Consider the following 14633-nt stretch of genomic DNA (forward strand, 5'->3'; position numbering starts at 1 on the left):
ACATTGCTAAGACTTTGCTTCTACTCCACCAAACGAAGGAGCAGTCAGCGCTGTTGTCCTAGAGAGGCAAACAGGGCAGCAGACCAGCCTCAGTGCCATAGTTCAGCACATATGCCTTCCAATTCCTCTCCCTGAGTGCCACAAAACCCTGCCATTTATGCTGCTTCTGGCATCCATTTCATAGCATTATATTTGCATACACTTTCCAATTTAAAGTATCAGGGATGGAACAAGAGCATGTAAAAGCTTGAGTTTCTTCCCCACCCCCAGCAGTTTTATGGAAGAGAGGCAGAAGCAGCAAGATCTGTTCTCATCCCCAAATCAGCTTTAAATACACCTAACTGTCTGTGCCTAATCTACCTGAATTTGGAAGCCTTTGTCCCCTCAGATGTGTCTGCTATGCCTACAAATGTAATCCAATTCTGACAAACAAAACGTTACAGCAGTTTGTTGATTTCCCCATTGTAATCAATGGAGAGACATTATAATCAAGGGAGAGAAACAAAGTAACAGTGTTTACAGAGCAAAGGTGTTGTCTGAAGCACTCCAAGGTCCACAGGCCTTTTATATGAAGCACCCAATCAGGATCTGAAGATTTTTGTTTGTGTGCACACCTCAAGTTTAGATGTTCAAATCTTGGCTTAATAAATCAAGATAGGAGTGAGCTTACTGCACACACACTTATTTTGCTCCTTCCTCTGCACAAGCTGGGAAACAAATCAGGAGGACACAGTTAGATACAGCTTTCTTTTATATCCAGACTGAAAACCACAGTTAATGGCTTCCACACAAACCAGATTAGGAAGAAAAGTTCCATGGGTTTATGTTGTGGATGGTTCGGATGGTATTAACCATAGTTTCCTGGTTTGGACATAACATGAAGGCATGGTTAGCCATAGCTTCCTGGCTTGTTTCCATGCTCACATGAACGGAGGAGCAAAAGGACTCTGTCCAGGTACATAAAACTCATTCATACTTCAGCTTACTAAACCAAGATTTGATCATCTGAATGAGGCTTTAGTTTGTGCTGCATTACATAAGGGAAGGGACGCGGGTGGCGCTGTGGGTTAAACCACAGAGCCTAGGACTTGCCGATCAGAAGGTCGGCGGTCCAAATCCCACGATGGGGTGAGCGCCCGTTGCTCGGTGCCTGCTCCTGCCAACCAAGCAGTTTGAAAGCACGTCAAAGTGCAAGTAGATAAATAGGTACCGCTCCGGCGGGAAGGTAAACAGCGTTTCTGTGCGCTGCTCTGGTTCGCCAGAAGCGGCTTAGTCATGCTGGCCACATGATCTGGAAGCTGTACGCCGGCTCCTTCGGCCAATAAAGCGAGATGAGCACCGTAACCCCAGAGTCAGTTACGGCTGGACCTAATGGTCAGGGGTCCCTTTACCTTTACGTTTACATAAGGGAAGGTGACAAACTATTTTCAATCTGAAAGTGGCCAATGAATCCCCAGAAATCCCTAAGTATTGGAGACAAAAGAAGCAGAACTATATAACTATAAACCACACTTTTTGTGCAGTTTTGCTCCTTCACTCCAAGCGATGGAAAACTGCACAGCTTTCAATGGGAAGGCTAGCTCTTAATGGGTTACTGGATCACCTCTTCCATGAGCCAGCAGAACGAAATTAAACCTAACTGATATGTTGCCTTCAGCCGAACTCGGCCACTCTGTGTTTGCATTTCTCATTACATACTTAAACGCTATCAGTTTGTGTGCACACAGGAACAGGTTGGTTATTAAGGCTGATGAGCTGTTAGCTATGCAGACAATGTGCATATTATAATCTCGTGACTTGATTTAACTTTCATAGAGCGTTGGGGGGGGGAATATGGATTGAACTGACTGTATCTAACAACCCTGCTGTTAATTTCTCTACTAATAAGGCATCTTTCACATTAGTCATTCACCTGGCATCAATGCTCACTCATTGAAGTATTAAATGCAGAAGCACAAACATCCTTACCTGACCAGCTAGCATCTCGTATAACAGTACGCCATAGGCCCACCAGTCGACTGACCTTCCATATGGCTGATAGGCAATAATCTGTGAATTGTAATGAAGAAACATATGTTTTAAGGTTGATTTTATTATTTTTTTAATCAAACATCTAACTGAAATATTCTGTAGAAATAATTTTATAAACAAAATCAAGATAATGGAAAAATACTGAAGTCATGCTACGGAGGGACACAGTTGGAACAATTGGTTGATTCAGCTTCATGTAATTAACATTTATAACTCCATGCAATTCACAGGAACAGCTACAGGCAGGCCCATGCAGAACAGGGAGTAGCCAGGTACACTTGCCACAGGCCTCAGAGGGCTGAGCCAGCCGGGGGGTGGGGAGACCCGCCAGATTTATGTTGGCATGCCAAGAACAAGACTCCCACTCCAGGCCTCAGACAACCTCTGCATGGGCCTGGCTACAGGCATCTATAATTGTGGCAAACTGAAAAGGGGAAGAAATGGCCACCGTGTGCAATCATGGGTTGACAACCATGGTTTGCATGAAGTTTTAAAGCTGCAACAAGCAAACCATGGTTAAGACAATATTCTCAACTCTCCAGTCTCTATGTTGGTTAAGGGGAGAAACTGATGTTGACAGTATCTTCCTATGAATCAACTCCAGAGGGAAGGCAAGGTAAAACATTCTGATTTTAGCAGGGGCCAAGGAAACAAATCATAGTGAGTGCTAACCAGAATTAAGGGTATGTTTGCACTTAATGCTAAACCATGGCTTAGCAGCACATAGATGATTCTCAGTAAGCCAACTTCGAATCAGGAGTTATGAAGCTAGCTTGTTTAACCATTGCTTGTTTCAAACCAATATTACATGTTTGTACACAAGCTATGCAGAAGTCAGTATTCTGGCCACAGGGGAGAAAGAGGGAGTGTGCAAGTCTGACACTTCTCTTGGGTTTGCTGAGGCTTGTACACATAACACCTGTTTAAGCATTATGTGTAAACCTACCCTAAGTACTGTATCTGCACAAGGACTACTGAACATCAGTTATTTGTTTGGTGAAGTAGTTGAGTATGTTAAACAAGGTGTTTCAGTGGAAATTCACATTGCAGACCAGATCTATTACATGCTACTTCAAAAATAAATATTAGTAAACACTGGTTTTAATGGAAGAGACCGAGATCCTTTTGCTCTGCTGTAGTAACAGAACTTCATAGCAAGTCAACACTAACATTGAAGCGATTATTGCTTTATTCTGGGTCTTTAAAGGCATTTTTTAAAATCTGCAAACCCTAGTTAAAGACATACTAGTTGAATCATCAATTGATTTCTATTCCATTTCACTTCTACAGTATAAATAAAATGCAGGAAGGCAGCCTTACTGTGCTAATGCATGCCACATAAAATGAGAGTGGAAACTGTGTTCACACTTAACAAACAGGTGCTGTCTGAGGCACTAATTGGGAGAATGTGTACTTCAAAGACATAAGTAATTGGGAAGCTTAATTATTCCCTTTCATGATATAAAAGGAAAGTGAGCAGAAAGGTGAGAGCCAAATAAAAAAAACATTCAGCTCACTTGCTTCACTGACAGAGATGATGTCTAGATACACAAAATATGAATATATATTAATTCAAGTAAGGATTTATTTGCCTGTAAATAACAAGCCAGTCCTAACTGACACTAATTCAAGATATAACTGTGTGGTAAATTCAGACTTTACTCTTATGGCTGTATAACCTATAAAACTCAAAGAAACTGGCTGTGTCAATGATTTCCTTTTGGATAAATGCAGTTGGGTAGCACTGGGCCTAAGAGACAAATTAACTGCTTGGCAAAGTTTTCCTTCACTGTACTTCATTTGTCCATCCTATTTGGGCTTGCAGTGCTTCAGGAAGGCCCAGGAGGGTGTGGTTTTCCCCAGTTTGTCACTATGCACTGTTATGTACTGAAGTTCTCACCCTGGGCCAGCAGGGGGATACTGTAGATAGTTATGCAAATAAGGGGTCGAAAGTGACATTCAGTGATTGGATAGTTTTAGCAAGTTGTTACAGTAGCGTTGTACTGGAGCTCTATATAAGCAGGCTGGCTGAAGCCTTCAGTTCAGTTCTGTCCTGGCCTGTGAATAAACAAGAGCTGTTTGGAGAATCATTGTGTTGTCGGATATGTTCACCCACAACCTAACATGCACCATTTTTATCATCATGTGATTATCAGTGAAAGGAATCTGGTACTGGACAGGTTGCTTAAACATGCATTTCATAGTTGCCTTGGGGAAATGGGTGTACGGTGTATCACGTCTCTGATAGCAAGTACCTCAGGTGCAATGTAATCGGGAGTCCCACAGAAGGTCCTCGTTGACACTCCTTCAGCCATATTCTCCTTGCACATCCCAAAATCTGCAATCTTAATGTGCCCTTCATGATCCAACATTACGTTATCTAATTTCAGATCCCTATGAGAAATCACACAGCAATTAAAAGTCTGAATCCAAACAAGAGGCGACAATGCTCCATGGGCTCCAATGGAAATTTCAATTCCAGTGACACAGGTTCATAGTCTGGGAGTGCTCATGGGTTAGGTGTGAGAATCTCAGGTGCTCAAATACAGTGGTACCTCAGGTTAAGTACTTAATTCGTTCTGGAGGTCCGTTCTTAACCTGAAACTGTTCTTAACCTGAAGCACCACTTTAGCTAATGGGGCCTCCTGCTGTTGCCACTTCACCGGAGCACGATTTCTGTTCTCATCCTGAAGCAAAGTTCTTAACCCGAGGTACTATTTCTGGGTTAGCGGAGTCTGTAACCTGAAGCGTATGTAACCTGAAGCGTATGTAACCTGAAGCGTATGTAACCCGAGGTACCACTGTACTGTGAAACTCCAAGAACTAACTACTGTAACATGTATTGTACTCTGCCAAAAGTATTCTGCCCTCAAAGGGAGTTCAGAAGTTTCCACTTATGCAGTATGTATACTCTCATTTTGGAAATTGGAATACATTTGTTTCTTCAGTCTGAATTGTGGCAACTGCTGTGGTTATGGATCAGTTTCCAGATACGCAGTTTTATGCTCTAAGGTGGCCAGAATAGACCACATAATCAAACAATTCAGGGTTCAAATTTCCCACTTAGCCATGAAACTCACTAGTTGGGCCTTGGGCCAGTTACCATTTATCAGCTTAACCTATTCCTTCCTGAGAATGCGTGCAGCCAACTTCCTCCCGCCCTCATAACTATTTTTTCGCCGGTGGTGACAAACTTTGTTTTTCTGCAGAGCAAACAAAAGTGTTTCTGGGTGCGACTTGAATAATCACCGATAAATGATTCCTTTTTTATGCAGGAAGAACAGCCCCACTGAGATCTCTGAAGCATAGAACCTGCAAGAAAAGAACACCGCATTAGATACAGGAATATGTTTTGGAGCTTCCATTCTGGCACTTGCCAAGCAACTGCTGCCTATCCCCATTTTAAAAATTGTTCTGGCTTTTTTGGGGTCTGTTTGGCTGTTTGTGGGTGTGTATGGGAGGCTGCTTGTTGTGGTGGTGGTGGTGGTTGTTTTTGTTGTTGTTGTTGGGCTTTATTACAGCCAGCAAAATAACTCAATGAATGTGTCAAGAAAGGCATGTGTCCTGGAGCCAGATAGAGAGGTCTGCATTTGGGCCTGGGCTTAAGGTTCCAGACCCCTGTTTTATGTCCTTCCTTGCTTTTCTCGATCCCTCAGGTCTCTCTGGCTGGTTACCAGGGGCCTCATCCTGGAGGGGCCTATATCCCTTTCTCTCCTGAAGGAGAGTTATCGGTATCAGCCCAGAATGTTACACAAAGCTTAAAAGAAATATAATACAACCTGACAAAAGCTGTGTGAACAGGAGATAGCATATGTCATTTCAGACGATATCTAATTTTTGTGACTGCCACTGTTGCTTAGCTTGTTTAAGAGTCGCACAGGATACAGAGATCCAAGAAATACATTTCCTTGCCAAATGCTCAGTGACTTAATTACACGAAGATAACGGAAATGACTGGCGCCTAGAATGTAATTGTTCTGAGCAGTTCACAAATCTGCGTAATACTGACGAGCTTTTGGAAGCCAGAGTTACTGCGTAGGGTTGCCAATGACACACCCTAGTAAAGGGGGCAGGGTGGGGATGGGAAGGAGAGAGGACAAATATAGCCCTAGAACAAAATATTAAATGACAACTCTGATTTGAAAATGAACAGAGAAAGAGACACTCACACGGCTTGAGGCTCCTTGAATTTTCCTACTTGCTGGATATGATACATGAGGTCACCGCCATTCACGTACTCCATGACAAAATACAGGCGATCCTAGCACACAATGTGAAAGCAAAAATATATAGCAGAGACCTGTCACTATGAAATTGTTAAGAGAAATCTTAAGCAGATCTACACTGAACACAAATCTATATAATAATAACACAGCAGCACAGACAAGGCATGTAACAATAACGTATAGCTATAATAACGTCAATGCTCTTCTGTTCGGTAGACAAACTCATATTGGCTTTTCATAATGATATTTGATTATTGAGCCTGTCACTGGGGGGGGGGGAGCCTCGCCCCCCAATCATTATTTCTGAGACAAAATAAGGAACAAATAAATTGATATTGCAGTGTTGACTTTAATTTCCCTAAATTTCTGTTTTTTTACAGAAAAATAAATGGAACCAGTGCCAGATATAGGGCAGGGCGGGCGGTTCACCCACACAAGGTACCCAGCTGGGGGAGGGAGATAGAATCCAACTTAGTGTCACATAATGTAAAGGTAAAGGGACCCCTGACCATTAGGTCCAGTCGTGGCTGACTCTGGGGTTGCGGCGCTCATCTCGATTTATTGGCCGAGAGAGCCGGCGTACAGCTTCCAGGTCATGTGGCCAGCATGACTAAGCCGCTTCTGGCGAACCAGAGCAGCGCATGGAAACACCATTTACTTTCCCGCCAGAGCGTTACCTATTTATCTACTTGCACTTTGATGTTCTTTCAAACTGCTAGGTTGGCAGGAGCAGGGACCGAGCAACGGGAGCTCACCCCGTCGCGGGGATTCGAACCGCCAACCTTCTGATCGGCAAGTCCTAGGCTCTGTGGTTTAACCCACAGCGCCACCCACGTCTCTTAGTGTCACATAGAAATGGTTAAATTTACTTCCCAATTACAGAGCTACCCTTATGACTTCTTTTCCTTATGTCTATTAATTGCTTCATCAACAGTCAAACAGTTTGAAGTATATTTAGAACACACTGTACCAGAAACTCATTAATTTAGCATTCTTATTCTAGTTTTTATACATTCGTTTTTATTCCTTTGCCACAGCATCATTAATTTACTGTCCAGTAGCTTATTATTTTTCTTTTTTCTTTTTTTAGAAAAAGAAATTTCATTGTTTTGAAGTGGATGCCCCCAGCAAATTTCATTATTTTAATTAATGTGGGCAAATCACAACTTTCAAGATTTATTTTGGGGTTGTGTGATAGAGATATATCTCTTACAAAACTATTTAAATTAAAATTTTAAATAAGCATTACACCACTTTACTGCATATGCTTACTCAATGACATGTTCAAACATGTTCAAAGCAGAAATAGGGTTCCCCTCCCATTCTTAATTCTATAATGCTTATTTCCTTTATTACAGATCCAATTCCATCCGGAAGAATATGGAATGAAATACAGACTGTCAGAATGGAACTGTAATTCGTTCAAGGTTGTTGCTCAGAACAGCATCTGAGAAATTGCTCAGAGAATAAAGTGACAGAGTTCACTGAGGTCTGGTGCATGGTCACTTGTAAGCTCAGCCTGTGAACTGTCTTCACTGAAAAGCATTATAAAAACTCTGCCTGTGCTATTAGTTCTGGAACAGCCATTTCACACATGCTGATCACCCATTGACACCCATCATGTAATGAGTGTGTGCATGGATGAACTGACTAGTTTTCTTGTGCATCATCAGTTCAAGTTAAACTGAACATGCATGGGAAAGCCAATGATGAGTTTTATAGGTTTGAAAGATCTACTGCAAAGGTTCTAGAGGCAGTCATTTCTAAGCAAAGTTCTTAGTTGTTGCTTAAGGCTTATGTCAGGAAAACACTTGACATATGGCAAGTCTAGTTCAATGACAAAATGAAGAGGATGGGATTCAACCAAATTGTTCCATGCACAGACCAGAGTCTTCTCACACAATGAGGCTTCTGCCTCTCTAATCCCCTGAGCACGCCACACCCCTAAATCTGCTCTGGCTGGTTGGGGAACGACGGAACAGGTCTAGGGTGTGGGGGGGGGCAGGAAAGTCTTGTTGTGTGAGTGGCCCCTGTTCCATGCATGCATACAACACTTTGTGGTTTGCAGAATTCCACCCAGAGCCTGTATATTCAAAACTCTGGCCTTATTTTAACAATCTGTTAACTAAATTACCATTACCATCTAAATCTCAAAGAGCTCAGAAGTTTGTTGTGAATGTTACTGAAAGACAGTGCCAAGAGTGGTGACCTTGGCAGACAACTGAATAGCCGCAGGAGTCAGAAGAAATCAGGGTCACCCGTGAACATGTGACGTACCACAGTCTGGAAGCAAGAATGAAGCTGGGTTAGAAAGGGAGGCTTGTCCTGCAAGGCTAGAACTCTCTTTTCAACCATGGTACACTCTACATCATCATCCTGAATCACCACATCCTTTTTTAATATTTTGACTGCATACAGTTCTTCTGTCCCTTTTCGTTCTGCCAGCATCACCTGCACAAGGAGAGGGTGAAAAATTTGATGGCCACAAGAGACAGGTTATTTCTTATAAAAATCTATAGACAAGCAGCCCTGGTGATTTGTCTCCTGCTCTAAGGAAGTGTAGTCAAATTCTTACTAAAATCTTACTGTTCTACAATGAAGCTATGCTACACAATCAGTTTTGCAAAAAAATATATATAAGGAACCGCATCAGCTCTCAACAGCCAATTACATCTCCCAGGAATAGGTACATATTTTTTGATGTAGAGATTACATCTTCTTTTATTAAACACCATTAAAGTAACAGAACAATAGCAGGTTGCTTAGTGGCTAATAGCTGAACTAGAAGACCTTCCTACTCTTGTAAATTCAAATTTTAATCATAAAGTCGCATGGCCATCTCAATAATGGCTCTTATAACTTTAAGGAATGGTCTGCAGCATTTTCAGCCATTAAGCAATTAAAGATGCATCTCATTCAGAAATGAAAAAAGGGGGTTGAGCTATTATCCTCCTTTCTCAAATGTTGGCAGTGTGGACTCCCATATGCATGCTGTTGAGCTGTTCACTAATGTTACTTTTCTTAGGTGAGGTCTTGAATACAGATGTTGTTTGGAATCAGGCACCAGGCAAGGAATTATGACATGTGAGGGCACTCGGTGCAGTTAAGAGCAGTTATTGAATTCTCCACCATCCAATATAATAATGGATTGAGAACTCGCAGTCCCTATTTTATACTCACTCTGAGCACAACAGCACACCTACGAGGATATTAACTCTGATTTTCTGGAGACATGCCCAGTACTTACTAATTCTGTTTAGCACAGTTCTTCCCTTTATCAGAGATTGGGAACACTGACTCTCTTCCTTCATACATTCAGTATTCCTCCTTTTCCTTTAATTGTTGTTGCTCCCCACACCTGCCCCTATGTATTATTCATTTGAGTAAAACACAAAACCCCATTAAAATAAGGCACATGAGAAGAAATCATCAAGGCTACCTACCTTCCCAAAACTCCCCTTTCCAAGCACCATGAGAAAGTTGAAATCTGTCAGCTTAACCTGATCAAGGTTATTAGATGGTAAACTACAGCTCCGGTCTTCAATTGGAGATATGACTTTGTTAGCTGAAGGTCCAAGTCTGGCTTTCTAAATAAATAAAGAATATAGCTGTAAGGTTTGCACTTTGCTTTCAAAGCTATGATTCTGACCCTTGTGCAATGAGAGAGGGAGTAGGAATGAAAGTACTAGCTGCATCCTCATCACACTCCATGAGTTGGAGGGTTAACTTCTGAAGTGGGAGCCTTTTCTACTCATAGGTAAAGGACCCCTGGATGGTTAAGTCCAGTCAAAGGTGACTATGGGGTTGTGGCGCTCATCTCGCTATTGGGTTGAGGGAGTTGGCGTCTGTTCACAGATAGCTTTCCAGGTCATGTGTCTAGCATGACTAAACTGCTTCTGGCACAACGGAACACTGTGATGGAAACCAGAGTGCACAGAAATGTCATTTACCTTTCCACAGCAGTGGTACCTATTTATCTACTTGCACTGGCTTGCTTTTGAACTGCTGGGTTGGCAGGAGCTGGGACACAGCAACTGGGACAGAGCCTGAACCAGGCAAATGCCTACATGGGATTAATCTGAAGGTTTGTTCTCAGAGAAGGAACTGCGCAAAATATTGCATAAGCACAAATTCAAAAACCCATTCCAACAATATTGTGGGTATTGTTATAGGTGGCAATAATCTGTGCGACTAGATAGAAGCAACTTCTCTCACCTACTTAAGAACACCCAAGAGAACAACATCAAAATAAATTGTTACCTTCATGCCAAAATCCCTCAAATCAATTGATTTGAGAGCTTCCCTTTCAAAACATGAAGAGTGTCCTTAATAAAATTCATGCATTTAATATGTTGCAGGGTATACAAAACATTTTGAAATGTTTTAGTTGAAATATGCTCTTCATAGTGATGTTTTTCACAACATGTGACATGCTTTTTTGGAAAGGAAGTCTTTACTCTCAACAGACAGCATATTATAGCAACCCACATTACGAGACTTACTTTCTGACCAATTACCACCAACAAATTTGATTTTCAATCAAAACATTGTTCTCAGTGGGAAAAATATTGTTGCACTCAAAGCATTTGTCATGAGATGTTTATGATTTGCAAATTCATCCTTTAGGATAAATAAAATTTAAAAGCAGCAATAAACAGTTCTTTGTATAAGCTGATTTCCAAACCACAGAATGTTAAGACAAGGAGAATTCAATGACTTATCTCTTAAGGAAAATCTCTCCCTAAAACATAACTAGCTTGGGCTACAGTCAATGAATTCATTTTGTTAGCACCAAGATTTGCACCTGCACAATGGAACAGTCTCTTCTCCCAGATTGTGCCCCCTGTACCCCACAAACCTGCTCCAAAGGGTTAGAGAAACCTCTACAAAACCCCCAGGAAATTTCCCCAGATCTTCCTTGTCATTTTTGTGCCTAAAATTAACATCTAATCATTTTAATAAAGAAGCATGAATACTGGGATTTTCTAGCTGGTTCAAAAAGTCCCCCCCCAAAAAAAATACAGACAAAGGTGATGTGTAGAGTCAGAAATGCTTCAACAAATTTTCACTGTATCATTTCACTCATAACTTCACTGGCAACATCAATTGGTTAAATGTAGTATACTCCTCATAAGGGGCACACAGAAAATCAACTGAGATAAGAAAAGAAAAACACAAGACTGCAAAGGACTTTTATCAGAAAAGAAAATTCTTAGAACTGTAAACTCCGATTTGAGTGTTTTATGGCCAAGTAAAATTAAGATGATAGATAGATTTATACAGGGGGTTAAAATAATAAAAAACAACAGCAACAGTAAGTAAAGAGTAGCCCCTATTACTTGAATAAAAGGTTGTGTTTAAAGCCACAACCACTACACTAAAAGTCAGCGAATCCTCACACCATGTCGTAATGGCAATTATGGTGTTATCCATATACCATCATCCAGATCTCTGGATGACTTCTTACGGAGGCTTTGTACAGATGTTAAAAGGCATAAGGGATAACACTGAACCCTGCAAACCCCCACAGCATAATCATAACAAGGTTGAGCAGCTATGTCCCAGTGCTATGCTCTGGTAATGATCCTGCAGGTAGGAGTGTAACAGAGCCGTCCCAGGAGAATATCATAGTATCAAAAGCCATTCAGAGGTCAAGACGAATAAACAGTTATCATTCCCCTGATAGAAGGAATCAACCAGGGTGATCAAGTCTGTTTCAGCACTAAACCCTGGCCTGAAACCAGATCAAAATGGGTCCAAGATATCGGTAAGAACACAACAATAAATAAAGAGCGTAATCCTGTCCCACTTATTTTTGCTACAGAGTTCAATGGAACCAGGTCTAGATACAAAATCTGGAGGAATTTGTAAAGGTAACTGACAAGACAACAGGTAATACTGGGGGACATGTCTTACATTGCTAGAAGATCTACAAAAGGAGCTAGGAAGCTTTAATTTCCATCTAGACATCCACTCCCAATTATTGGGGACGACCAATCATCATTCTCCAAACACTAGGTTCTTGCCTGAAGCAAGTGCTAGCTATTTTTTTTTTACATTGGAGAATATGAAATATCACAATACCTAAAATTAATTTCATGCCTCCATTTTTAGGATACAGAGTATGATAATTACTGCATTATAGCGTATGACTCATATTACTCCAGGTAGAAAATATTATTTATAGTGTGTATCCCAAGGCTGGCTCCTGACCTTTGAACTGAGGTTGAAAGGAAGCAAGCATCCTATCAGGTCTATCAAACCTGCACAGTACATCCATCAGATTGGGAATAATCCCAAGGGGTTTTAATTGAGTTCAACATAATTTATTAGGATAAGAACCTTCACTTGAATATTTTTCATAGCCGTCCTCCTTTTTAAATAAGAAATCAATATATGAAACAGATTTTTAGCCCAGCACAAAAATCAATAAAGGTCAAAATATTTTAATGATAAAATATCTTAATGATAAAATGGAGGGCCTTTTTTCAGATTTATTTTTTAAATATATATATAACACAAACTTTTTGTGGTATTGGTTATGAAGAACTCAGAGAGCTTTTAAGCCTCTGAATCACATTATTCTGTCACGCTGTATCACAAGCCAAATCTCACCATGCAATATGCAATGCATGCCGAATAGACTTCAGGCAGAATACCATGCAATGGACTTACTCTGCCTTAGCCAGAGAAGGCGCTATAGGTAGACATTTAAACAAGGAGAAAAAAGTTGTGTTCAGTATAAAACTCAGAACACTGCTTTTGCCCTTTGGATTTTCATGTTAACGTTTCAGAAACCAGTGCTTTCTGAAGAAGCAAAATACCACTGGAAAATATACACTTTACAGTCCGATACCATCAGGTACTCTGTGTACTTTCTGCTAACGGTGGGGTACATTCATAGTTCTCCCCTGGTTCAGCAGCACTTATTAGGATTGCTGATTTCCTCATTCCTCTGCATAACACAACTGGGCTTTCAAATTTTAAGCCAAGAGCACAGAAGGGGCAAAGACCGTTCTGGTCTCCTTTCAGGCATGCAAGACCTGTGCAAGTTGGCTGGGGAGCTTTTCATTGCACACAGGATCCTCCTTTAAGTGCAAGCCAAAGCAGGTTAAAACTATACATAAAGCTGCCCAGGAGATAACTATCGGGATCTCTTTTTTGATGATTTGTCATTATTAGAAACTCATCTTGCATATTGACACTACACATGTTAATTATCTCTTAGTAAAACAATACGAAAAACCCACAGACAAACTTCAAATGCAGATTTCAAATGGAAATTAGTTGCACCACGAAGAGGGTAGAAAAATCCCAAGACATGCACGTAGTCTTACTTTCTTTGGTTTGGACGCACCTTATCTTGGACCTTTCTTTTACCCTGTAACCACAGGCAAGTTATTACTTTTGGGCATTGAACGAAACCACTATAATTCTATAAGCAAAAAACAAACAAACCCCAGTCCCACCTGGTACAATTATAGGGGGTTCCATTCACTATCTACACCACAACTCTCTTTGGGTTTTACCTGCAAGTACTTTATGGAGAGCATTCCTTCACAGAGAACTAGCAAGAACATACCCTCCCAACTCAACAGGAGGAGAAAAGTGATCATAGCCCAGTCCTGATGCTTTCTCTGCCAGCAAATTAATCCTTAGAAGGGCATGTACCAATAGCACTGCCACAAAACATGTTCGCTTGCCTTCATGAAAAAAACAGGAATGGGTATCTTCAGAAGTATATCTTCAGAAACTATTTTTCCCTAATTTGTGGATTTCACAATTTCAAGAATTGTGTCTTGCAGATTCATTACAGACTAGAGGGAGGCTGAGCAGGGTGCTTTCCTGAATTCAAAAGCCAATCTGTTATACTCAAGCAGAGAAGTAACCATGGTTGCATCCATACCATACATTTAAAGCACTTTTCAAAGTTATGGCTTCACCCAAAGAATCCTGGGAACTGTAGTTTGTTAAAGGGGTTGGGAATAATAGCTTGGAGACACACTGCAGAACCCAGGATTTTTTGGGGTGGAAGAGCCATGACTGTTAACAGTTGCAAACAGTTCAAAATTGAACTATTAACTTCAGTGGCAATCACACTTCATCCATTGCTCCGAAACGTCTCTCACACACCCTTGTTTATTTCTATACAAAATCTTCTGGGTTCAGTTTAAAGTAACTATAGTCTGGTATTGCATCTTGTCTCCAAACCATGATTTGAACCTGCAGTTTGATGTGGGTTTGCAAGCCATGGTTTAGAGGTTGGCTCGAACCACAAATTTGCCTCAGCAAATTTTACCTCAGCAAACAATGCTTAGCAAAAAACGAAAAGCAAACAAATAATAATAATAAACCCAGGAAGTGGAAGAAGGAACC

The 14633-nt window shown here is 40.9% G+C and overlaps 1 protein-coding gene across 4 annotated transcripts in view; it reads right to left on the bottom strand.

The window, feature by feature from the left end:
• Window positions 1-14633, bottom strand: part of PRKCA (protein kinase C alpha) — a 190729-nt gene that overhangs the window by 15317 nt on the left and 160779 nt on the right. For 2 of the 4 annotated variants that reach the window (XM_083490032.1, XM_083490031.1), the window contains exons 9-15: window positions 13615-13638; window positions 9701-9844; window positions 8535-8708; window positions 6201-6292; window positions 5281-5343; window positions 4287-4425; window positions 1969-2049 (exon numbers count right to left, since the gene is read on the bottom strand). In XM_083490032.1, coding sequence (XP_083346158.1) covers window positions 1969-2049; window positions 4287-4425; window positions 5281-5343; window positions 6201-6292; window positions 8535-8708; window positions 9701-9844; window positions 13615-13638 — 717 coding nt within the window. The remainder of the gene's footprint in view (window positions 1-1968; window positions 2050-4286; window positions 4426-5280; window positions 5344-6200; window positions 6293-8534; window positions 8709-9700; window positions 9845-13614; window positions 13639-14633) is intronic. The other 2 variants (XM_083490034.1, XM_083490033.1) reach the window with 1 other exon arrangement.

This window comes from Podarcis liolepis (assembly GCF_965112155.1).
Source record: "Podarcis liolepis genome assembly, chromosome: 2".
Lineage (NCBI taxonomy): Eukaryota > Metazoa > Chordata > Lepidosauria > Squamata > Lacertidae > Podarcis > Podarcis liolepis.